Source organism: Barbus barbus (assembly GCF_936440315.1).
Source record: "Barbus barbus genome assembly, chromosome: 46".
NCBI lineage: Eukaryota > Metazoa > Chordata > Actinopteri > Cypriniformes > Cyprinidae > Barbus > Barbus barbus.
In genome coordinates this window covers 13711622-13739039 of record NC_136724.1, presented here as the reverse complement: position 1 = coordinate 13739039, position 27418 = coordinate 13711622, and the positions used below count along the sequence as shown (strand labels likewise).

The window sequence follows — 27418 nt, the reverse complement described above, 5'->3', positions numbered from 1 at the left end:
AAATTGACAAATATGATTAAAAGATGAATATGAGACAAAACTACGGAATGTCACATTTTATTATCGGGTGATTCAACACACAGATGTTTTACCAGCTAAGAAGTTCAGCACTTTTAGAGTTTCATCCCCCTATCTGATATGAGCATAAGTATTGGAACAGTTGCCTCACAGGTCTTTCTAAGTGATCAGCTGTGTCCTGTTGCATTAATTCTTCAGATATTAAAAGCAGGGAATGTGTCGTATCCGTTATATCCATTACTTCTGCATTCTGAATCTTGCATTCGTTGATGACACACACAAACCAGGATGAAGATGAGGGAGCTGACTTTGAGAGAAAAGCAAGCAATTTGGATGCTAAAAGAAAAGAGGAAGTCAATTAGAGCTATAGCAAAAACAAAGGGCATGGAGAAATCAAGAGTTTGGAAACCACCAGCGACACCAGCAACCAACAACGTCCTGATCGGCTGAGAAAACAACAGTAGTTGATGACAGACAAATCATAAAAGCTGTGAAAATGAACCCTAAAAGAAGTGTCTGTAAAATCACCAACAACTTCCAGAAAGCTGGGGTGATGCTCTGACAATCTACTGTCCTCAGGAGACTTTGACACAGAAATACAGATGCTACACAGCAAGATGCAAACCTCTGACCAGCACCAAAAATAGAAAGGCAAGATTAGAGTTTGCAAAAAAGCACAAAGGTGAGCCAGAAGAGTTTTGGAACTGTGTTTATGGACCGATGAGACAAAGATGAACCTTCATCTAAGTTATGGGAAAGCAAAAATGTGGAGAAAAAAAAAGGGAACTGCAAATGATCCTAAGCATACAGCCTCATCTGTAAAGCATGGTGGAGGTGGTGTCATGGCATGGGCATGCATGGCTGCCCCTGGAACAGGCCCGCTCAACTTTACTGATGACTTAATGTATGATGACAGTAGCAGAATGAATTTGGAAGGGTACAAAACCATCTTGCCTACCAATATTCAAGAAAATGCCACCAGATTCATTGGGAAGTGCTTCATATTGTATCAGGACAATGACCCAAAACACCCTGCCAGTTCAGTCAAGGAATTTATAAGAGCAAAGGAATGGAAAGTCTTAGATTGCCCAAGTCATTCTCCAGATTTAAATCCGATTGAACATGAATTTCACCAGCTGGAGAGGAGAGTAAAGGCAGAAACTCCCCAAAACAAGCAACAATTGGAATTGGTTGCATTAAAGGCTGGGAAAAGTATTTCAAAGGATGAGACCAAGTGTCTGGTGATATCTATGGGTCACAGACTCACTGCTGTGATTGTGCGCAAGGGATCTGCAACTAAATAATAGCTTTTAATCTCTGTCCCAATACTTATGCTCACATCAATGAGTGGGATGAACTCTGAAAGTGCTGTTCTTTTTATTTGGTAAAACATGTATGTGTTGAAATGGCTAATAATAAAATGTGACATTCTGTAGTTTTGTCTCATATTCATCTTTTAATCATATTTGCAAATGTCTTGACTCCACAGCCAACAGAGCAATTTTGTCTTTACTGTTCCAATACTTATGGAGGGCACTGTATATATACACAGTGTGTATGTGTGTGTGTGTATGTGTGTGTGTGTGTGTACACACAAACACACCTCATTAGTTTACTGCAATAAATCATGCAATGATAAAAATAGATAGCACAATCAAATATTAGCTATATATGTTCCTTAGGTAACAGTTAAACCTACGAGCTCAGCATTGTGTTAACTGACAAAAATAAGGCATTGGTAAAAATTTTAAATGCACTATTTATATGCTTCTTGGAAAAAATCATATCAGAATATACAGCTAATTTTTAATGGTCATCAACTGAGAAAGATTCTAGATGGTGCAGTTGCAAAATCTACTAACAGGGGCTATCTGGATCATGTTAACCAGACAAACATAGACCTCTTGGGCTAAACCTCCTTAGCCAGCCAACTTCAACAGCTAGACTAGCGCCAAACTAGCATAAACTAGCCAGGAAATCCATGGCAGTCAGCTTCAAGCTGATTACACCTAACTTCATTGCACTCCATCAAATGTTCGCACACCCACACGTGGATAAACACACATACCCTTCCAACCTGACAAGTTGGTAAGAACACCCGTTCACGAGACAACCACGGCTGTGTGAAGCCAATACTGTGTTCCTCTGGGCTATATTTAGACAGAAGTGCGTCAGGAACACCTCCCTGTCATGAAAGGAGAAGGAGAAACAAGCACTATTCACACAAACCCTCAGTGTGTCTAGAAAGAGAGCAGAGAAAGTCTCCTTGAGAGGATGTCCTGGGAGATTCGTCCCCGGCTGCGTGCACAGCTGGCATAGAGCTGCTTCTTGTGTTGTGTTGAGGAGGAGGGCAGCGCGGGACAAGCAAAGGCAAAGTACAACGATTCCTGTAGGCCACAAGCTGGAGCAAAGCAGGGTGTTAATGACCACAGCCCACTGACAGATCTTTCTCTCTCGCGCACGCACGCACGCACACACACACAGACGCACACACAGACGCACACACAGACGCATACACACACACACACACACACACTCTCTCGGTGTCATTAGTGCTATCTGAAGTCACTTGAAGACACAGTGAGATGCATGAGAATGAAAAAGCCAAGAAATCTACAAAGAAACAAGCCTCTGTTTGATATCAATGTCAAATTTATTATTATTAAAAAAGACAGTTCTAGCTCTTAATTGTGATTAAATGAGTCACGTTTGACGGCACTATAAAATACAGACACACACCTGTGATGCACATTCTACAATAATGTGCTAAGTTACTACATTACTTAGCAAATATAAATGACCTAAACTTAGATAAATGTTATTTGGCCAAATAATTAGTTTTTCTTTTCTGATGGTTAATATTAATGAAATAAATATAGTAATATATATATATATAAAAATCTAATAATAATTAAAAAGTTATGATTATTGATTATGTAAATATAATAATAATAATAATAATCAGCGGTGCACACAGCGTTTTTTTTAGCCTGGTTCTCATAAGAGTACCTGGAGATTTGGTTTGGTCGTGACACTGCAGATAGTGCGACCCATTAAATATATAAAAAATAATAATAATAGTGATGATAATATTATTGCATTTATTTCTTTAGTGTTTTAAATAATAGACAAAATAATAAAGTATGATAATACTATTATATTTAAAAATATAATAAAATGATTACATTTATTAAATAAAATTATAATATCACTTTTAATTAAAAATAAAAAGATTATTAAATAAAGTATTAAATAAAAATACAATTATTTTATAGTAAACTTAAAAATAAAATGCTAATATTTACTTTTTTTTAATTAGAATTTTCATCATTTTAAAACTTTAAATCAACAGGCTTTTATTTTGGCGGGATGCCAGCAACTGAGTATATAAGGTGCCCGGTTTAGTGCTGCCGATTGAAGAGCGTCAGCCCTGATAGCACACATACATCAGAGAGACGTCTATTTGACATCTGCATTTACATCTGCAAGACGTATTTTTTTTTTTTTTGAGTTTGCTCATTTGCAATACGTCTAGGACATTTCCTATCAGATGTCAGCTAGACGTTCAGAAAAATGTCTGTGCAAGAGGTTTATGATTTACAATGTATGCCTGTGTAAAACTGACATCTGACAGACGTCTATCAGATGCTTTCCAGATGAAGTGATCATTAACATCTTGCAGACGTACGTGTGCTATCTGGGAGTGAATGAAATGTCACAGCTTTGCATTGCGCTTTGAAAACGCCGTCAGACAGCCTAGATTTATGCTTTCAGTTTGAATAGAAATCTTATACAGCATTACAGCATTTATTTGGTAGCGCATGCGCACCTGCATACCACTTATGTGCACCCCTGATAATAATAGTAGATTTAATAAATTGAATAATTATACATCATTATAATAAATATAATAAATAGTGCTGTCAAATGATTAACTGTGATTAATCGCATCCAAAATAAAAGTTTTTCTTTACATAATATGTGAGTGTGTACTGTGTATATTTATTATGTATATATAAATACAAACACATGCATGTATATATTTAAGAAAAATATGCAGTTCATATATTAAATATATTTATATATAATATAAAATATAATAATATAAATATATAAATGATATGCATGTAAATATTTTCTAAATATATACTGTATGTGTGTGTAAGAGAACTGTTGTGTGTGTGTCATGTGTTCCTGCCTCTTGTGCCCATATTTGGTTTGTTTCCTGTCCTTGTAATGTCATTAGTAGTTTATTCGAATCCAGCCGTGTCTGTTAATTTACCTGTGTATTTATAGTCCTGTATGTGTTGTGCCATTTTGTCTGGTCTACTCGTTACTCCCCGGTGTTCCTGTCAGTGTCTGCCTTGCCTTGTCCTGCCCTGATGTCCTAGTAAAGTATGTTTTTGAGTTACATCCTCGTATGCGTGTTCCTTGTTCCTCCCTGCTGTGTGCACCGTGACAGAAGACCAGACCAGTACAGTAAGCGTCGTCCCTTCACCGCGTTTTGTCCAGTTTTTCCAGTGTTTTCTTTGTTCCTGTGTTTTTTGTTTTACCCGCCGTTTGCGGGAGTCAAGCCCGCCGGATCGCCGCTGAGTCAAGCCCGCCGGATCGCCGCTGAGTCAAGCCCGCCGGATCGCCGCTGACTCAATGCCCGCCGGATCGCCGCTGACTCAATGCCCGCCGGATCGCCGCTGACTCCAGCTCGCCGTGCGCGGGGTATCATGCCGCCGTCCGCGGCTCAAGGACCCCGCTGTTCGCGGGAGATCACGCCGCCGTCCGCGGCTCAAGGACCCCGCCGTTCGCGGGAGATCACGCCGCCGTTCGCGGCTCACCGACCCCGCTGTTCGCGGGAGATCACGCCGCCGTTCGCGGCTCACCTTGGCCACTGTTTCGCGGGGAAAGCCAACCCGCCGTCCGAGGTCACTCGGCCCGACACCGGTTGGGGCTGCCTCCAGCCCACCGGTCCCTGCCGTTGGGATGGTCAGCCGGCCGGCTGCCACCGTTGTGGTAGTGGCAGCCGGCTGCCGCCGTATTGACCAGTGACCGAGGACTTTTTAACTTGTGTCTAGCCCCGGAGGGCTCCTGATACCCCCAACGTCCCCAGGGAAATTTTTGGGGGGGGTAGTAGGGTTCCGGTTGTAGGGGCCGGGCCGAGAGGGGTCCGAGGCCAAGGCTCCGTAGACCTTCTGCCTTGGCCTTCTGTGCTCCCTGCACCGCCATGGTCACCTGAGCCCCTGGCTACACCATGGCCTCCTGGGCTCTCCTGGGTCTCCGCTGGTCTCGTCCAGCTCTCCTGGGTCTCCGCTGGTCTCGTCCAGCTCCGCTGTGTCTCCGCTGGTCTCGTCCAGCTCTCCTGTGTCTCCACTGGTCTCGTCCAGCTCTCCGTCTGTCTGTTCCGCTCTGGAGGTCCCTGTCCTGTGTTCCGGTCCGTGTCTGTCCTGAGAGGCCTCCAGAGCGCCCACCCCCCCCTCCCCGATGGAACTGTTAAGGCTCGGGACGAGCCTTTCGGGAGGGGGGAGTAATGTAAGAGAACTGTTGTGTGTGTGTCATGTGTTCCTGCCTCTTGTGCCCATATTTGGTTTGTTTCCTGTCCTTGTAATGTCATTAGTAGTTTATTCGAATCCAGCCGTGTCTGTTAATTTACCTGTGTATTTATAGTCCTGTATGTGTTGTGCCATTTTGTCTGGTCTACTCGTTACTCCCCGGTGTTCCTGTCAGTGTCTGCCTTGCCTTGTCCTGCCCTGATGTCCTAGTAAAGTACGTTTTTGAGTTACATCCTCGTATGCGTGTTCCTTGTTCCTCCCTGCTGTGTGCACCGTGACAGTGTGTGTATTTATATATATATATATATATATATATATATATATATATAAACAAACTCACATACATATAGTATGTAAACAAAAACTTATTTTGGATGCGATTAATCGCATTCATTTTAAAAACAAACAAACTTCTTTAAAACAAATTGTGACTATTGCTTTATTTTAGAAACTCACCACAAATAAAAACATTTTTTTAAAGTGGATACTTCTAGCTCTGAATCAGACTGGATGAGCCATTGTAAAACAGTTTATATACAGTACATATCTGTGATCTCACATTAACTGTTTAACCATAAACAGTCTACACTTAGGCTAATTAAATATATTTTGATTAACATCGCAAACAGTTTTTAATGCCTCTATTGGAACAACTCAGACATTCGTATAGGAACACTGTTGAAGACATTGTTGAATCTGGAGTCAAGCTGTGATTTACAACTGAATTAATTTGTAGGAAAGCTGGAACATAACTGTAGATCTGATGCTCCCTGGCCTCAATTTGCTGTTTTATGGTATACCATCTGTCTTCTGTCCATCTCTAGTTTATTGCAGCTGCAGTGTTATAGACTGAAGGGAATATTGGCAGTCATAACTGAGGAAACAGCACAAAAACGACAAACTGCTTGCATCTATTGAAGTGTAAAACATCCAGGCCTGTGTGAACGCTCTGACTTCAGCAGGCATATCAATCTGCTGTTAATACAGCACGAGTTGAAATCAGAGAACGTTTTACACGTTTCTGTTGGAAGGAGAGACCTTATGTATGAGGGTTATATCCTGACAGCTCTAGACAACAAAGCTTCGTGAGACTGTCAGCCCAAATCTGATTTCGTGCATATCTGGATGGAATCGGATGTGAATAACTGACTGTCCACACAGCATATCGCGACAAATCCGATTTGGGTGTCCATGCGCTCTTTCGTTTTTACTGAATGTGCATTGGTTTCTATGGTAATGCCATTGTTTTATTCTGCTTGACTTGCACTTCGCAACAACATAAGCTTGTTTCTGCAGAGATGTTCAGCATGTTTTCTGCAAAAACATCAGACATATTTACGTTTTACTTGGCGTGAGAACATGAAAAAGCTACGCTAAATCTGATCTGACCGTCCAGACTAAATCGGATTTCCAGAAATGTGATTCCAAACCACATACTAATGTAGCTCGAAACGGATTTGCACAAATCAGATTTCATGTAGTTCGTTGCCGTTCAGACTATTTAAATATGATCGGATTTGCACAAAAATCGGATTTGGGCTGACAGTCTGAACGAGGCTTAAGAACACACAAGCATAGTTAAGAGTCCGCATAGCAACCACACCATTAATTTGTGTCTCTCCCTGTATCCTGGCAACAAGCTTAGGGGCAACAATAATGACTCTAAACCAGAACCCTGCTAGGTTTAAAGGACTTAAACAATAACAAAGGCGTTGGAACACTACTGCGCATGTCTGGTCCTGAAGAATTTCCGGTAGTGCCATTTTTAAATCTCAGATCTATCAAAACCTACAGCACATATTTTTTTATGCCTAGCGAAAACGCAAGTTAGGTATTTTAATAAAAAATTAGAATTAGCCTTTAAATATGACTGAGGAGCAAACTTACAAAGAACATTAAAAGTAGTGTTCCGGATGGCTCTGATTGATGCTGAGTGCGTGTACACGAGAGATGGCGGTAAATGCGTATCGCAGTCTGGATGCTTACAATTAACTCCTGAGTGGAAAAGTTGGGATCATTTGTTTGTACAATGGATGACATCAGTCTTATGTTCGGTTAAACTGAAGCAAGACAAACAGTGTTACTTTCAATCTTATCATGGTTTGTGTTAAGATGTCCGGGGAGGTTTTTGGTGGACATTTCACTTGCATTGCTGGGTCATTCTATATGTCTACGCAAATATTCATATTTATTTGTACAGCGCTTTTCACAATAAAAATCGTTTCACTGCAGCTTTACAGAACATGCATGTATATTACAACGCTAAATGAACGCTAGTAAGCTAATCACTTAATGCCAATATTACTGATTTCATTTCTTTTATAATGTGTGCTTAGTTTGGTCAAGTTTGTTGCTGTGGAACAGTGCTAGAAAGCATTTGAATGCTCTATCTGAGCCATCATGTGGTCACAAATAACAAGATGAATGCAATTCAATGCTGGCTACCGTGTTTTACATAAACCTTTATTAGTTTTTTTTTTTTTAAGATTAAAGTATAGGCTACATGCAGATTAATAAATACACACACACACACACTACATACAGTATATATGTGGGTATGTATGTTTTTTATGCACATTTACTGTAAACACACATACAGGTAAAAAGTGTGGCCACTAATAATGTTTTTGAAATAAGTCTCCAATGCTCATCAAGCCTGCATTTAATTGATAAAATATATATATATAGACAAAAACAGTAATATTTTGAAATATTACGATTTAAAATAATGGTTTTCTATAATATGCTTTAAAATATAATTTGTTTGTGATCAAAGCTGAATTTTCACATGATCCTTCAGAAATCATTCTAATATGCTGATTTATTATCAGTGATGGAAAAAGTTGTACTGCTTAATATTTCTTTATAAACAGATAATTTTAGTATTCTTTGAATAAAAGAACAGCATTTATTTATAATAGAAATGTTTTGTAACAACATGCACTACTGTTCAAAAGTTTGGGGTCAGTATTTTTTTTTTTTTTTTTAAAGAATATGAATACATTTATTCAGCAAGGACGTTAAATTGATTTTTTTTTCAAAGTGATAGTAAAGACATACTGTTATCATATATATTTATATATGATTTAAATTATACATAAGTATATTAATTGCGATTAATCGATCTGACAGTACTAATATTAATATAAAGGTTGCATAGAGATGGATTATTTTCACATTTTAAATTTAAATTCTTTTTAGATTTTATAATAGACTATAATTCTATAATTTTTTCACACACACACACACACACACACACACACACACACACACACACACACACACACATACTGTATAATACTATAAATGTATCAATAAATGTAATGTAATTTTTAATTACAATGTTATTACAATGTTACAATTTTATTTTCTTTCTCTTTGTATTTTATATCAATATAGTACAAAATCCTATTTAAATCAAAGTAATAAATGAGTTAGGTCAAAAGTAATCTAAAAGTAATCAAATAATATATTACTTAAAATATGTAATGCAATGGATTACTGACTACATTTTTTGTCATATAATTTGGAATCAATAATGGATTGTAATTTGTCTTATATATATTCATTCATTTATACAGTAAACAAACTGGATGAAAGCGGCAGTGACCCGTGCTGACAGAAGTGGAAGGGCTCTGATTAGGGATCTTGGCCAGCCTCCCATTACCTTATGAGAGAGCATCTGTGCTGAGATATTTTGACATATGCATGGCTTAATAATGATGTAGAGTCTGAGAAAAGAAATATCACGCATGTATTCACATCTCATTTTTAACACATGTTTTGCAATGTGAGGAACAGAGTGTGAACCATGTGCAATGTGTGATGTGACTAGAAAAGAAATCATACGTAAAAGTGTTAAGGAGAAATAAATAAATATAGAATGATTACTGTTATGATGAAAACATGTACCTGTGTATATGCTGGCGTTGGAGGCAGGGATTCCAAACTGAGACTCGATGAACTTGGGTATAAAAGTGATGAAGGCAGTGACAATGGCGCTCTCGGCCGTGTAGGACAGACTCACGAACAGGAAAGTCATGTTGCTGAGGATCCTTATGGCAGCCTTGGGGAGGTCTGTATAATAATAAAAAAAAAAACAGCATCAGCAACTCCCACCAATAACCGTTAAATGGCCAATAAATAAATAAAAATAAATAAAAAATGAAACATTAAAAACTAAAATAAATCAGTGTGAATGCTACAAATGATATTAGCATTACAACTGTGGCGGGAGGAGCCAATGACAGACACAGTGGGCGTGGCGTCAAGCCTCGGAGAGGTTTTTATTAAACAATATATCAAAATAAAGTGTCCAAAGGGGGAAAAGTGTCCAAAATAAACGGGGATCTGGTGTCCTCGTCGTGCTGCGGGGCTGTGCAGGAGGGCAGTGTTCAGGAGGGAAGGGTCCAGGGAAGGGGCGGAGTCCGGTGGCCGCACGCGCTCCCCTCTCGGGGCCGGGAGCGAGTGGCGGCGGCGTCTCTGGCGCGGCTTCGTCCATCTTCGGGGTCCCGGCACTTCTGGGGGACTCGGCGGCTCGGCATCCTAGCCCGTCAGCCGCCTAACGGGTGCGGCAGTCCTCCTCGACGCTCCCTTCCTGGACCCACGATGACACCAGCGTGCATGCACGGGAAGAGACCGGTCTCCCGAGGAGAGGCGCGTTCGGCATTTAACGGCGGCGGTGATGAGGCTCTATTCACGTCAGGTGCGCCTCATCACACGCCGCCAGCCCTGGCTGTTTCAGCGCCCCTCCTCTCTCACACACCCACTCCTGTCGGGAGCCTGGTGAAGGGCGGCGAATATGGGACGGGGTGGTGATGATGGACAGGGGGGAGGCAGCCGACTCGTCACACAACATTAAAATATTCAGTATGATGAATGGATATTCATTATGTCGTTTGCTACAAATTAGATTTAAAAGTTAAAAATAAAAACACCTATAATATAGGCCATTAACCAGCATAGTACCAATACACTGTGCATTAATAAAAATGAGAAAATAATAAATGAAACTTATTTTCATGTTAATTTGTCTTCAAGATATGCTTGTGGTCACAGACGCGACCCGCTTTCTTTTCCCCATCATAAGGTCTCAAACCAGTCATAATCCACACTAACAGATGTTTGCTGTTCTAATAGGGTAAAGACAGCTAAACCTAAACATGGTGTCTCTACAGCTCTTCTGGATTCATCGCCTAATCTATTTAAATCCCATAAGTTTTATCCGACTGCTTCATCATGGCCAACAAAGCCGCCTCTTTTAATTAGCAGGTTAACGCTGTTGCACTGTTTCCATGGTAAACAAACTATAATCAAACTTTAATTTGCTCCTGAAGGTTGAACTCTCATACCATCTATGGGACTGACAGAAGAGAAGCCAGCCAGATTAGAAGCTTTACCTACTAATGAACAAAACAGCTTGTCTACATCAAAGTCCCAGAAACTACTCTAGCCTACTGTAAGTCATTGTAGAACAGTTGAAATGTTGAAAGCCTACTTATGCAAACATGCAGGCCGGGGGGAATGGAAGTAGGTTACAGTGGGTTTATAGAACAAGGCTTGTCTTGATTGTAGTCACTTGTGTGTATTTGTCAAAGCAGGACAAAAGTCTCTCCAGGCAAATAATAATTGGCACTTATCTGGATACAGTTTAGACACAGTGTGACGAGAATAGCAATGAGATTTATACCACTTAATTGACACTGTTCTAGTTTTAAATTATAATATATATTTTATTATATATTTTAAAAAGTAATTTATTCCTTTGATGGAAATTTCACTTGTCACATGATCCTTTAGAAATCCTAATATGTTGATTTGGTGCTCAATAAATATTTCTTATTATTATCAATTTTGAAAACAGTTGAGCTGCTTAACATTTTTGTAAAAACCGTGATACTTATTTTTAGGATCTTTAATGTGTTAAAAATAAATATTAATTTAAAATAGATTTTTTTTCATGAATAAAGTAATAAATAATGTAATAACATAATAAAGTGTTAGTTTCTTTCAAAAAACCGAAAACAAAAACATGATTTTTTTGAGGTATTGTGCAACTATAATTGCTTGAATCAATGCCAATTGAGGGTGTATTTTTCAATCTCACCAGTGCTGTATAAAAATGAGAGAATGCAAATTAAAAAATATATATATTTCAAATTAGCTACTTTAAATCTGACAATTATACCTTTCTCTTAACTGACTTTATCTCACAATGGTGACTTTTTATTCCTCAAGTGTGAATTTAATCTCTCTATATTGTGATTAACATCTCACAATTTTGACTTTTTATTCCTCTAGTGTGACTCTTGTTAATTCAACTTTATATCTCACAATAATTGATTTATGTTCACAGTGTGAGTTAGATTTTTATTTTAAACATTCATCTCATTGAATTACTTGCTTTATTTTTTGTTGTAAAGCAGAAACTGTTTTCTGTCATCTCTTAGATAAAGTTCAGCAGTAATTTCTCAACTTCCCAGCAGCAGTGTAGCTGCAGTTTGGTAATGAACGGGACCGTTTTAGTGATGATGGTGGCAGAATTGTCCTTAATGCTCTTCCCAGATGAATAATGAAAAGCAACTTCTGCTAGCTTACGCAGTCTTCATTTATAACTTTTTAAACTTGATCATCGAGCTACAGCTTTTATATCAGCATTTGAAAATCTCTTGACAGTGATGGTCAGCAACACTGCGTTATTAAATAAGGGAGAGACAAACCCTAATGGTCAAAGATCTGGGCTGATAACCGAAAGACTACAGGTTCACATCCTGCTCCGTGAAGGACACTAAACCCTAGAGGACTGTCTTTATAATAACTGTATTGTAAGATGCTTTGACAAAAGCGTTTGCTTTATATCACATAATCACCCCTTAAAGGACCAATCTGCAGTGAAGCAGTTTTACAGTAGCAAAAGGTTTTCAATATGATAACTGAAACGCTAATCTGATGACTTCTCAGAATGTGTTGAGGACTAAAATAACCACGTCTTCAAGGTAACACTCTAATATGTACATGCACGGTGCATCATCACATGACCTTTATCAGATACACACCTTTGATGTCCTTCCCAAAGCCCATGGAGGACGCCACAGTCTGGCCTTTGCTGTTGGATTTCTCTTTCAGGACGTCGTCGTCATTAGAGGTGCTGTCTGCCCCATGCTTTTTCTTTTTCTTTTTGTGACGAGGGGGCAGTTTTTTGGGGAAAATGAACATGGGGAAAATGACTAACAGCATGGCGAAAGCACAGAGCAGGAAACCACTCCACCTAAGAACATACAGATATGGATTAATGATAATTAGGCTTTTGTTTGATCTTTACAGAACAACCAAAATGAATTGGAGACTTTCAGTGTTATATTTAGAAAAATGTGCTCAAAAAATGGCAAAATTGATTTACAACAGCTTCGAACATGGCTCAACCAATCAGAATCAAGGACCGGATCGGTTTTATAATTGATTTTATGCTATTCATTCAAAGCCTGGAATTAAATAAATAAATTGAAATGGGGATCTCCAGCATTATTTATAGCAAAATCTGATCAAATGAAAAACAAGCATAAATTACATTTTTAACAAAGGCTGGAATAAAAACAAATGAATTGAAACTGAGATTTACAGTTTTTAGTTTTTAGTAAAATGTGCTCAGAAAGTGGTAAAAATGGATTTTATGCCATTATTTTTAAGGCTGGAATTAAATATATGAAATGAAATGGTGATCTCCAGCTTTATTTCTAGTAAAATGTGCTCAGGAAGTAGTAAAAATGACATTTATGCTATGCTTCCGAAGAATGGAAAGAAATATATTAATTGAATGGGGATCTCCAGTGTTACATGTAGTAAAATGTGTTCAAAAAGTGGTAAAAGCTGAATTAATTATTCTTTCAAATGCTGGAATGAAACAAATTCACTGAAATGGCTATTTACAGTGTTAGTTTTAGTTAAATGTGTTTATAAAGTGGTAAAAATGGTATTTATGCTATTCTATCAACGGCTAGAATGAATTTAATGAAATGAAATGAAAATTTACAGCTTTATTTTTAGTAAAATGTGCTCAAAAAGTGGTAAAAATGTTATTCTTTCATAGACTGGAATGAAGCTTGTGAACTCTGATGCACATGTGATCTTACCAGTTACCAACAAAGCGTGGATCACTTTGTTCAATGTTTATGATGGTTTTGGGATCCACGTAGAAGCCGATCAGAACGCCTCCAAGCAGGTACCCCGCAGCTGGCCCCAGAGCCCCCATCACATACATAATAGCTGAAAGACACAATCAACCACGTTACAAACCACGCTCTGTACACCCACACAATAATTACTTTATTTTATTTCACAGGATGTCTGATTAAGGCTGTTAATGTTCTTTCCACTTTCAGTGCCACTCTTGACTCAATGGGAGAGTATGAAGGGCTAATCATTAATAGTGCGTCATGCTTCCACTTAGTTAAAGAACATCATGTATTAGTAGCAGTTTTCTAACTGCCTTACAGCTCTGTTTATACACCAGATATGACAATATATGGAGACAGAACATTTGCTAAAAAAATAAGAGAAATTTAGTTGATTCTTTTTAGTTAATCAAAAACGTACTGCGCGACCAGTGCAGTCTGATTCCTGGAAAAAATGACTCTTATGAGTTCTTATGAAAATAAAAAACCCATACAGAACCACCAGTGCATTCCAACTGAAAGTTTTCTGAAAGAATGACTAGTTCTTTTTTAGTGAATTTAGTGAAACAGCATGAAGTTTAAATTTTTAATAAATGACACTTTAGAAGCTTGTTCAACGGTTTAAAATGGCTTGTTTTTAAACCGCAATGCTTAAAATAAGCACGCAAATGATACGTTTTCATGACCACGTAGCACAGCAACGTTAGGTGAGCGTGAAACCGCGATAGAGACGACAGTCCAAAAACTCTACCAGTTGACAAATTTATACCGGTTAATCGTATCTACCGGTATATCACCCACCCCTAAGTGTGACCAACATAAACCAACTGACTCCTAACAAATGACCCTTGAGTTGCTTTTTGTTCATGTTATGTACATTATGTTTGTCAATAGTATTTTATAAAATTAACTTAATGGATGTTTAGTATTGTTACCAAGTATATGGTTAAGACCTCAAGAAACTAAAGTGTATGATATGACTTTTGGCAGAACTCATTAGTGACTTTATTTAATACTGCAACAAGATTAGCCAACAGTTTTGGAGATTTTAGCCTTTATCCATTTAAGTAGATACAAGCTGTACTCGCATGACTGGAAATAGCCTAGAGGTGACACCATAAATGACTGTCTGCAGAGTGCGCTGATTTGCTTTAAAAAGGACTTCAGCGGCATTTGTTAATCCTCGGCATGGACAGGTGCATATGCAAGGCTCGATTACTTTGTTTTGTTGCTTTTGAGGCTGGAGGGATGCGTGTACTGTCGGGAGATCATTATCCCTACAGTCATCTGTTTGCGTCGGTTCACAGAAAGCAGCATTGGACTCTCTCCACTTCCACATGGCCCACGCAGCTGCCAAACTGGTTCTGATCCAGCCAGAAGATCAAACAGAACCGAGGCAGGTGCAGCAACACAACTAGGCCTAATCTCTAATCTGTCTCATTACGGGAGAAGGTTTGGAGTGGACAAAGGCCTGCCAGGTTATATAACACAAGTACAAACATGTTGAGGGAGACAGATAAATCACTTTTTATTTGATGTAAACAGGACTATGCTAGCTTAGACTCTTGTCTCCATCTCTCTGTCCTTACGTGAGACCTCTAAAGCTAGAGCCGAAAGAATGAGCCAAATCTAATGCATACACACACACACACACTCACTCGGACATTACAGGCAGAGCGGCATGACATTTGGGCTCAGATATTTCACACTCTGAACCACATTTAGCAATGGGTGATGATCACACCGTGAAATAGGACAGGCCAATTTTTGCTTGATTACATATTATGCTGCCTTTAAGTCTTTCTGGGAAATTCGTACTTTCGAGTTTGGACACTATTACAATGTGAGATGTATTCAAGTGATTCTGGATGGAATACAATGGATGTATTGGGCAATTTCTTTTCTTTTTTTGCAATGTGCTGATACTAAAATCCTGGCCAGTACTGCTAAGCCTGGTAATGCCTGATATTATAAAGCTATACTGCATTTAAAAAAGAAAATCAAAATACACTAAAACTAAATAAACAAGGTAAGTTGGGAAAGAATCTCATTGTGATTTTTCCTGATATTGTGATTTAATAAAATTCCAAATAAAGTTTCAGGTTTGCTACACTTGTTTGGACTGCATAATTTCATTTTACACTACAACTATAAAATTGCAGTACTATTATTTGTCTTCATTTATATCACAATTTGTGTCTTAATTTCTTAATTTCCAAACATTAAACCATGAGAATTTGTTTTTTAAATGACCATTATATTATCTACAACATACACCGATGAAGGTGTGCATTCGATTGGTAAATTATGATTTAGTTACATATTTAATGCTCTCGTGCTGCTGCAGAGAATTATGAGACCTGAGCTTTGTCGCGCAAGCCTGTCACTTCAAAAAACAGCTAAATAAGTAGTATATTCTTGCTCACATCACTGCTAATCTTCAACAACAATGCGCAGTATGTTTGGGAGTCAATCGATTTATTGCAAAGGCATTATTTGCATTTTCTGATGAGTTTTCTGTTTAGATAAGAGCCAGAAGAAAGACTTATTTTATTTTGGCAGCACTTAGAATCCAACACCTGAGTGCAGATTCTCCATCTTCTTTAGTTTGTCCTTGTTTAACAGCTCTGTTTGATAATTAAAAGGAAATGATTAACAGTCACCATTCAGAAAATATGCATTTATTTAATTTGAAAAAAGTCTTTGAATATCTGAAAAACATTCAATGCCAGGAACTCGCAAACATGTATACATGATACAATGTGCATTTTAGAGAATGGCCGAATTTGCTGTTAGTGGAGTCATTGTATGGCACTGGTAATAAGATTGCTTTCAGTCACGTACCTTTCATTCTACCCTTTTGCCTTCAACAAATGCACAATAAATCAGTTTAAAATGAAAGCTGTCACTTACAAGTTACAATGTGCCACAGTCGAGAAATGGCATGGCAGAGAGTCACAAACATGTCTCCCAAAATTATTTTGTGCATTTCAAAGTGTGAGCAGAGAAAAATAACGCTGCAGGCTTTTCCCATAATGCTATTCATTTATTCACATGGGTGGCTTTCTTTCCAAACTCTGGAACACCGGGGTCTCATCTAGTTTCGACTTCTCAAATATTCAATCAGCCTTATCTACAGCCTAATTAACTAACAGGTTCTTCTAAAATACCCCTGGAGACTATGGGAGCAGGGAGAAATTATTCCTAAAAGCACAAAAGCTGCCGTTAAATGCTCTTATCAGCCCAAAGCAGAAATGCCCAGCACACAGAACCAAACAGCTGGCAAAAAGGTAAAAATACTGGCAGCAGGGCTTCCAGACATATTCCGTTAAATTACAGAAAACAACCATTTCACTAAATTACAAGCAAAAACTGTAAAAATACAGAAAAGGCTTTACGGTCAAAATTCATTAAATTAAAGTATATTACGGTTGATAGTTGGTTTTAAACTATGGAAAAACTGATAATGTCAAATTACATAGAAAAAAAACAACCAACTTTCAGGTTAAATCGCCATAAATATAAGGTTTTAAGTTATTTTATAAAACTGCTGTGTCAATCTACAGGAAATTACTTTTAAAGTACAATAACTAAGATATAATTTATAAAAATGCAGTAAACACGTATTTTCTTTTTTTTTTAAAGCTTGTATATTTACAGGATTAATCCTTTTTACAGAAACAATCTCAACTTCAACCAATCTCTGTAAATTAAAAGGTATTTTATGTCTACCGAGAATAATTGTTAAAATACAGATATTATTAACTACAATAACCAAGAAATGTTGTATAAAAATGTAGTAAATTCATAATACAAAGATATATGTCTGTAGTTACACATTTTAATCGCTCATTTTCCAGAATTATTACAGTTTAAAATGTTTGGACAGTAGAGAAGTGAGCATAGTTACTTAGAAATGTGTAAAAAAAAGCAACATTGTCAGCCAATTACTGTAAAATTAACAATGTATTTAGTACCTATTAAAAGGAACCTGCACATTCACAGTATTAGTCATTGTACAGAGGCATTGTATGCCAAGTTAAATTAATTAAAAAGACAGGAAATACATTTAGTACATAATTTAGAGCATACAAAATTACCTGCATTAAAAGGCAATTGCTGTATACATTTATAGATTTACAACGACACTTTATCCAAAGCAACATACAAAGTACCAGTTAGTCTAACACAGTAGATATAGCAGGGTTTTTTTTATAAACGGAAAGAGTTAATATTAAAGGGATAGTTCACCAAAAAAAGAAAATTGCCCTATGATTTATTCACCCTCAAGCCATCCTCGGTGTGCAGTATATGACTTTTTTCTTTCAGATGAACACAATCAGAGTTATATCAATAAACATCCTGGCTCTTCCAGGGTTTATAACGGCAGTGAATGGCTGCCATGAGTATGAAGCTCAAAAAAGGGCATCCATCTTTCATAAACATACTCCATATGGCTCCAGGGTTTAATAAAGGCGAAGCATATTTGACACTTTATAAAGTAAAAAAAAAAAAAAAAAAAAAAGCTCCAGGCAAAACACTACGTCATGACATCGAGCAAGTAGGATGTAAGTCAAATCTGTATGGCTGTTTGACCTGAAAGTTAGTTATTTTACTTGATAAAGTGTAAAATATGCTTTGCTTCAAAAGACCTTTAAAAAACCAACTGGAGCCATGTTGAGTACGTTTATGATGAATGGATGCACTTTTTTGAGCTTCAAAGTCATGGCAGCCATTCACTGTCATTATAAAGCCTGGAAGAGCCCAGATGTTTATGGACATAACTCCGATTATGTTTGTCTGAAAGAAGAAAGTCATATACACATACGATGGCTTTGTGGGGTCATTTTCATTTTTGGGTGATCTATCCCTTTAATGGGTCAAGTGTTCATGAAAAAAACAAAACAAAAAAACATTTTTAGTCATTTCTTGAAAATGGGCAGAGTTAGGCAGTTTATTACAACAGCAACAAACAGCCAAAGTAAAGGTCTGTGAAAGTGAATTTATACCTCTTTGGGATGTGATGCTAGCGGCTACTAGCAACCAGAGCAAAGTGATGAGGTGAGTGATGTACACTCTCTACATCTTGTTAAAGACCACTCTCAGTGCCACATGCTGGATTAGTTGCAAAGGCTTAATAGTACATGCTGGAAGATCTGCCAAGAGAGCAGTACAATAGTCCAGTCTGGAGAGAGCAAGAGCTTGGACAAGGAGTTCTGTAGCATGCCCCGTAAGGAAGGGTCTGATCTTGCTAATGTTGTACAGGGCAAATCTGCAGGATCGGGCCAGTGCAATGTGGTCAGTGAAGTTTATATTTGTCAACTGTAACATTAAGGTTGGGTTGACTGAAAACTTGCGCAACTCTGTCCTGGCCAGGTTGAGTTGATGGTCGTTCAACATCCAGCAAGACATTTCTCTCCAGGAGGCAGAGATGAGAGCAGCATCCATCGGAACATCCAGCTAAAATGAAAGGGAGAGATGTGTCATTACAATAGCAGTAATATGAAAAGCCATGTTTCTGAATGACAGAGCCATTGTCATAATATGTACATGGAGAGTAGAACTGTTCCAAGCACTGAATCACACCAGAAACAAGATGTTGTGACACCCTGAAGAACCTACCTGAGAGTGAAGACTTGAACTACTGTAGTGAGGTTCATGAGAAAGACTATTTGCTGTCCAGGAGGTTGTTCTGTGTGAGAAAGCAGAGATTGAACATGACTCATTCATTTTTATTAAATTAATACAAGTTTGTTTTCATATGAAAAAATAAAGGAGAAATTATTTTGAACTCTAGGCCCAAATTACATGTTTTCATGGTCCCAGTTAACCCAAAAATTAATGTAAACATTAAAAAATGTTCACTATCAATAACGATACCTTGACTTTGATTCGGGTTCCTGATTCGGCCCGTGCCTAAAAAGTACCTAAATCGATACCCAGCCCTACCTAAAGATGAAGGTTTAACTCACCCCAATTCCCTCCTAAATATTTTTCTTTCTTCTGCAGATCACTGAGTTTTTTTTTTTTTTTTTTTTTTTTTTAAGAAAGTTGTCCAATATCTATTGAGGCATAAAATGCATCTGAGTGGGTATACCAACATTTTAATTACCCAAAAATTGTATGTAGAAAGCATAAAGGTAATCCATATGGTTCGAGTTAATGAAACAAAGCACTACGGTTTAACTATAAACTTTTGATTCTGCTTAAAATGACAATGATTTTACATTATGCAGATTTCTTTAAAAGTGCTTCCCTCATTCAATTAAATTCACAAACATCTTTTCATGCAGCCGTTTTACACTGATTTTGGTTTTAAATGGTCCTTTGTTTATTTATTTAGAAAATTACAGGTCCTTCTCAAAAAATTAGCATATTGTGATAAAGTTCATTATTTTCTGTAATGTACTGATAAACATTAGACTTTCATATATTTTAGATTCATTACAACACAACTGAAATAGTTCAAGCCTTTTATTGTTTTAATATTGATGATTTTGGCATCTCAAAAAATTAGCATATTTCATCTGACCAATAAAAGAAAAGTGTTTTTAATACAAAAAAAGTCAACCTTCAAATAATTATGTTCAGTTATGCACTCAATACTTGGTCGGGAATCCTTTTGCAGAAATGACTGCTTCAATGCGGCGTGGCATGGAGGCAATCAGCCTGTGGCACTGCTGAGGTGTTATGGAGGCCCAGGACGCTTCGATAGCGGCCTTAAGCTCATCCAGAGTGTTGGGTCTTGCGTCTCTCAACTTTCTCTTTACAATATCCCACAGATTCTCTATGGGGTTCAGGTCAGGAGAGTTGGCAGGCCAATTGAGCACAGTAATACCATGGTCAGTAAACCATTTACCAGTGGTATTGGCACTGTGAGCAGGTGCCAGGTCGTGCTGAAAAATGAAATCTTCATCTCCATAAAGCTTTTCAGCAGATGGAAGCATGAAGTGCTCCAAAATCTCCTTATAGCTAGCTGCATTGACCCTGCCCTTGATAAAACACAGTGGACCAACACCAGCAACTGACATGGCACCCCAGACCATCACTGACTGTGGGTACTTGACACTGGACTTCAGGCATTTTGGCATTTCCCTCTCCCCAGTCTTCCTCCAGACTCTGGCACCTTGATTTCCGAATGACATGCAAAATTTGCTTTCATCCGAAAAAAGTACTTTGGACCACTGAGCAACAGTCCAGTGCTGCTTCTCTGTAGCCCAGGTCAGGCGCTTCTGCCGCTGTTTCTGGTTCAAAAGTGGCTTGACCTGGGGAATGCGGCACCTGTAGCCCATTTCCTGCACACGCCTGTACACGGTGGCTCTGGATGTTTCTACTCCAGACTCAGTCCACTGCTTCCGCAGGTCCCCCAAGGTCTGGAATCGGTCCTTCTCCACAATCTTCCTCAGGGTCCGGTCACCTCTTCTCGTTGTGCTGCGTTTTCTGCCACACTTTTTCCTTCCCACAGACTTCCCACTGAGGTGCCTTGATACAGCACTCTGGGAACAGCCTATTCGTTCAGAAATTTCTTTCTGTGTCTTACCCTCTTGCTTGAGGGTGTCAATGATGGCCTTCTGGACAGCAGTCAGGTCGGCAGTCTTACCCATGATTGCGGTTTTGAGTAATGAACCAGGCTGGGTGTTTTTAAAAGCCTCAGGAATCTTTAGCAGGTGTTTAGAGTTAATTAGTTGATTCAGATGATTAGGTTAATAGCTCGTTTAGAGAACCTTTTCATGATATGCTAATTTTTTGAGATAGGAATTTTGGGTTTTCATGAGCTGTATGCCAAAATCATCAATATTAAAACAATAAAAGGCTTGAACTACTTCAGTTGTGTTGTAATGAATCTAAAATATATGAAAGTCTAATGTTTATCAGTACATTACAGAAAATAATGAACTTTATCACAATATGCTAATTTTTTGAGAAGGACCTGTATGTTTCACTTTTCATCAGAACACAAAGATGATATCAGTTATCATTACTTATAAGATTAACATAGGCACTTACGTGTATACATACATAATATACGCATAGGTGAGCAAATTCGCCCAGAATGTGAATGCGACGCTTTTTAATTGCAAATTAAGACAGTGACAATGGTGGACCAATTTATATACTTCTTAATAAAATATACCTTACTATGTAACTTATACATGTACAGGAGAATATGAAAGGGGAAAAAGGGCCTAATTGCGATTTACCACGTTGCGTTCATATTCTTAATCAATAAGGTGTTGAGTTTGAAAAACTGACCAGTTACTTCCAGATGAGCAAAGACTTTATATACTCTCGAACAGACATTGATATGAATAACAAGTTTATTAAAGCTTATTTTGAGTCTTTTGAGGTCAAATGATCTTTCTTACAAAGTGAAAATTGAAAGATGCGTGCTGCAGTTTTCAGTGTAATGTTAGCTCTCGACACCAGTTGTGACTGAACACCAATTAGAAATGCTAATTTTAGCTTCGAAACTAAGTTACACTTAACACAAAGGTGCCACACTATATAAAATATATTGTATGAAAGACTTACCTCAGTCGGTTGGCATGATGTTTGCTGTAGTATCGTCAGAATTTGTCGTAGTTGGCGAAACAGGCTCGCACTGAAGAAAGAGCGCGTTATTTTCTCACATTCAAATAATTCGCTAGCTGTTCAGCTGTCGTGAAGAACAGCCAATCATCGTGGGCGACGCTAAATTGGTGGCAAATTTGAATTTGCGTTGTCTTGCCAACGCTCATACACACACACCACACACACACACACACACACTAAACTAAACTTACCATCACGGAAAACAATACCAAATAATTATTAAAATTAGCATTTATTTGCAAGAAAAGATTAAAATAGTAGTAAAAGAAACAATGCAGAATTTACAGTACATGTACTATATGTACAAACAGTATTATTTGACCAAAAAAAATTCCCCTATTTTTACAAGAATAATCCGTAATATTAAATAGCATTTAATGTAAAATTACACATTACTCTGTGAAAGTAAATTTATTGGTGGAACTTTAAACTTTTACGGTTGTTCGGTAAAACAACGGTATTTCATTGTATAATGAAAAAATGGGGAAATTCTGTAAAAAATACAGACAATTACCTGTAAAAAAAAAACTTTTTTTTTTTTTTTTTTTACAGTGCATCTAACAAATAGAGAGAGGAAACAGCATTCAGTCTGATACAGAGGAATAAACTTCACTTATCTGGAGTCGTTAATTAATTCATCATGAATTGATTAATAATTAAAGCCATTTTATTAGAGCTTCTGTGGTACCAGGCTTCCCATTTTTACTGCACAGCATAAGCAGATGTAAATTTACTATAAAGGATGTGAAATCAGAGTGGCATGTCATTACATTAATGCTTCAATACTAATCCACTTTAACAATAAGAAGTGCTCACACTGAGCACATAATGAGTATTGGTAAAGACTGGCATGAATCCTCTGAAGTCTCACTTAATGAAGTGAAATCTCAAATTCAATGTAAAGTCATTGAGAAACTAAGAGATTACGGTTGCTATGAATGTGAAAGCCTGTTTTGGCCTCAGTGTAAAAAATGCAACAGATAATTGCGAGATAAAGTTTAAAATAAGAAATAAAGTTGCACTGTGAGATATAAAGTCCATTTGTGAGATATAAAGCACCATTGCGAGATATAGATGCAATAACATAAAAATTGTGATTAAGATATGAAATGACACTGCAAAATAAAATTGAGAAATAGTTCTACTGTGAAATACAGTTGCAATTATGAAAAGATCGCAATAAGATATAAAATGACATGGCAACATATAGTCACATTGTAAAATAGTTGCATTTACAAGAAATAAAGGCAAAATTGTGAGATATGAGCACACTGAGAGATATAAAGTCCCAACTGTATGATATAGATGCAATTATGTGAAAAAGCTTTTGAGCCCACAAAGCCAATCCATAATCATTAACATAAATTGATCAGCTCAGTAGTCAACAATCACATACCGGAAGACAGTATATTATTGATCATTACTCCGTAACATGACTAAAAGTGTTCACCTCAAGCGTCACACAGGTGAACATGTACATATTTCATTCCCGATTGCGTACCTGCTTTCGGCTCAATTGATCATGCTAATAGCGTTACACTTGAACAGAGGGTGAAGGAGGGTCATTTAATTGGAGATCCTTCAAGGTTGCCTGTTGCCTGGCAGAAACCCAGCATAGAATTTACCCAATGTGCTGTTTCTCCTTCTTCCTGTGAAGGACAGAGGAGGTGCTTGCTGAGGAGAAAAAAAACATGCTGTCTATGCAATACCGTACTGTCGTAATCAACGTCAACTGACGTCACAACAGCATGCTCCACGAATTTCAAACGAACCTTTGCGAAAAAACTTACACAACAGACCTTCTCAGCAGATATGATGCAGAGTTAGTCACTCTAAGCAAATGCAATGTTTACAATATGGCCCTTGTAAAAAAGAAAAAAGTCCAATCAGGTTACAGTAAACTGAAAAAACCTCCTGAGCTGCAGGAGTGGGAGTTGAAGGACATTTATGCTGCAGCTGTGCATCAAAATAGCTTTTTTTTATATACAATTAGACAATTTATATATATACACATGTTTTAAAATAATCTTTATATATCTTTATATTTATAATTATAAAAAAATGTAAAGCAATGCAAAAAGTGAAATTTTGACTTGTGTTAATAAAATATTTTACATTATTTTAAATTATTATTTTATAATAATCATAATTAATTTATATAAATATTGTCAAAGTATGCAAACATACTCTACACTCTCTAAAAGGTACATCTTTGTACCTTATTTACCCTCCTAACAGGTACATATTAGTACCTTAAATGCACATATTACTATTTTAAAAGTACCTTTATTTTAATATCTTTTGAAATAGTACTCAGTGACAGTTTAGTTTTTTTGTGAGAGTGTAGCATATAAATAAACAAAATAAATAAAAATAATACTAATAAAAAAAATAGCAGAATTTTAGTGTAATAGTGTAAGACTAAGGGTATCCCCAAGCCTTTTAAACATCAAACTGTTACTTTTATATTAGTAATTTAGATATAGTTAATAAATTAGCTATTTATATTAGATTAAATGATTAGATTAACAGCATACCACCGATCCCTTTGGAGGAGTGCAGCTGTATGTGTTCCCCTCTCCCCTGTGTGATGGATTTAGATATGGTTTGTTTCATGGTGCGAGGAATTTCTCTACCCCCGTCGTCAGGCACGGCTCACAAAGGTTGACTGAAAAGCTCCCAACCCCGACTGACTCCTTGAGGATTTGTTATCTCAGCAGAAGAAGATGAATTCTGACGCGAGCACCTTTCATGCTAAATGAGCTGCGTCCCCAGTGGCAAAAATAATTAGGGAAGATTAATAAATTGATTTCATTACATATCAGCAGGCACACACTGATGTTGTCGTGAAAGAGAGCAAAAAGGTTGCGCAAGGTGAAGTCCACAACGCTAGAAATAATTAATGGCCCTTAACAGAATTAAAACAACTGAGCATGAAGCATATGATGAAATAAAACTGCAATGTCCCCCAGTGTCACCAATAGTGCCCTGTGGGGGATTCATTACAGGACGTCTGTGTTTTTCTTGTCCCGTTATGAACATGAAGCTGATTAAATATGGGCTTGAGTTGTATAATCTCACACCGGGCTCTAATGAAGCCTTGTATCCCTAGAGAACTCTGCTTGAGCAAAACGACAGCATAATATGCAGCAATTCATCACACAACGTTCAGTGGGGTGAAGCACGAAATATAACAGAAGAAGAATTCAGAGAGAGCCTTTCAGCCTTTTTGTTTGTGATGTAACCAATGAAAAGCAGCATTCGGAATGAATATAGGGCACTTAAATGTTGAAGAGGAGGCAGGGAACAATTCCCAGCTCCTGTAAGAATACAGCACTGAATCTCTGTGGTTGTTCGACCATATAACCTTGCTAGGAGACAGGGCTAAAAGACAATGAAATGGGGAATGACATTGTCATGGCAACTTGCTGATGCAGCAGTGTCTTCTTACAAGTTCTAACCTTATATATCTGTCCCAGAGAGCCCCATCAGAATGGCCTGACACAGCTGTGCTGCCAGTTCAATCTAGTCAAAACACTAGATAAGGCTTTGGTGATATCCCGACAACATTCATTTACAAAAAAACTGAGAAAATGCCTAAAAAATGAGTTTTTACTGTATTAAAGATCAGACAGCATATGGGGTAAAATGTAGTACTACATTACCTGAGTAAAATATCAACTAGGGCAAGGAGGTATGATGGTATAAACTGTGAGACGTGCAAATGTGCTGTAAAATTAATATCAAGTGTATAATATTACCCAATCTACATTATTACACAATTTATTGTATTGATATTTACATATTAAATGATAAAAAAACATTAAAAGTGCATGTGTAGTGTCTACACAGGTCTATGGAAATCACTTAACTGAAGGACAAGAATCTTTTGTGTAGAAATCTGTAAGAATGGGAATGGACCGACTACAAAGCCTTGAGGTACTCCTAAAAGTATGGTCAGAAACTTCACAAAGCACAGCAGCACTAACTCACTTCACTAAGCTGTACATGAAGCACAAATCTGTGAGGGAAACACAGTCCTCTCTGAGGGCATTTGTGTCCCTGGGGCAGGTGTGACTTTGAGGCTAATGAGGTGCAGAGAGGACACAGAGCAGCAATGATCCATCAGACAAAAAGAGCAATGTAGCTGACACAGAAATGACAGAAAGAGAAAAATGTGTGTGAGAGAGAGAGAGAGAGAGAGAGAGAGAGAGAGAGAGAGAGAGACTCTGTGCTTCATTCAGCAAACACCATTTTTACAGAACTAGTCAACAGGACTCAAATTGAAATTAACCAACTAACAATATCATAGCCTCTCTGGCAGAGCAGTGATGCTTATGTACTGTAATTGACTCTGGGCCTTGACTCTTGACAAAGACACATGCTTCACAGGAAGGCCAACAGTAAGGTTATGAGCTTCAGCTGTCAGAAATGGGTGACCAAACCTACATTTTCTGTCAATTATTTAAATATATCCTCAATTATACACATTTGAAAATCTCCAAAAATATATGAGTATCAATATTCGCTCCTAAATTCCAGTCTGTTTCGAACACAAAGCTGTCAAATGACCTCATTAGACTCATCATATAAGTTAGTAGTTGTATGGACTACTTTTATGGTGATTTCCTGTTCATCTCAGAGCTTGACAGCGTCCATCCCCATTCACTTCCACTGCATGACATGAATAGAAGTTTTATGAATTCAGCTGAACACCTCCTTTTGTGTTCTTCAAACAATGACAGAATTTAAATTTTTGGTCTCTTTCACTCAAGCTGATGTATAATCAAAGTGACAGCACTTAAAATTAACTGTCAGTGATTTTGCTCTTTATCATTATTAACATGTCCTTTGAGTACTTCACAGGGTATTTGAGGGAAATGTACCACAAAAGATGACATTTAAAAAAATGTTTTGACCCCAATGTTCTTCAAATAATATTTTATGTTACACAGAAGAATGTAAGTCATACAGGTTTGAGGGTGAGTAAATGACAATAATTATTTTTTTTTTTTGCCAAGTAGCCCATCAAAAGTGTTTTTGCTAAAGCCGTATCTGTGTTAACTGGGTCATGTGTCACTGCTATAATACGTC

At 37.6% G+C, this 27418-nt stretch overlaps 1 protein-coding gene across 1 annotated transcript in view; it reads right to left on the bottom strand.

Annotated features, from left to right (window-relative positions):
• LOC306865025 (solute carrier organic anion transporter family member 5A1-like) overlaps positions 1 to 27418 on the bottom strand; it is a 54714-nt gene that overhangs the window by 10711 nt on the left and 16585 nt on the right. The window contains exons 3-5 of the mRNA XM_079409350.1: positions 13691 to 13823; positions 12617 to 12828; positions 9474 to 9638 (exon numbers count right to left, since the gene is read on the bottom strand). Of these exons, the coding sequence (XP_079265476.1) occupies positions 9474 to 9638; positions 12617 to 12828; positions 13691 to 13823 (510 nt within the window). The remainder of the gene's footprint in view (positions 1 to 9473; positions 9639 to 12616; positions 12829 to 13690; positions 13824 to 27418) is intronic.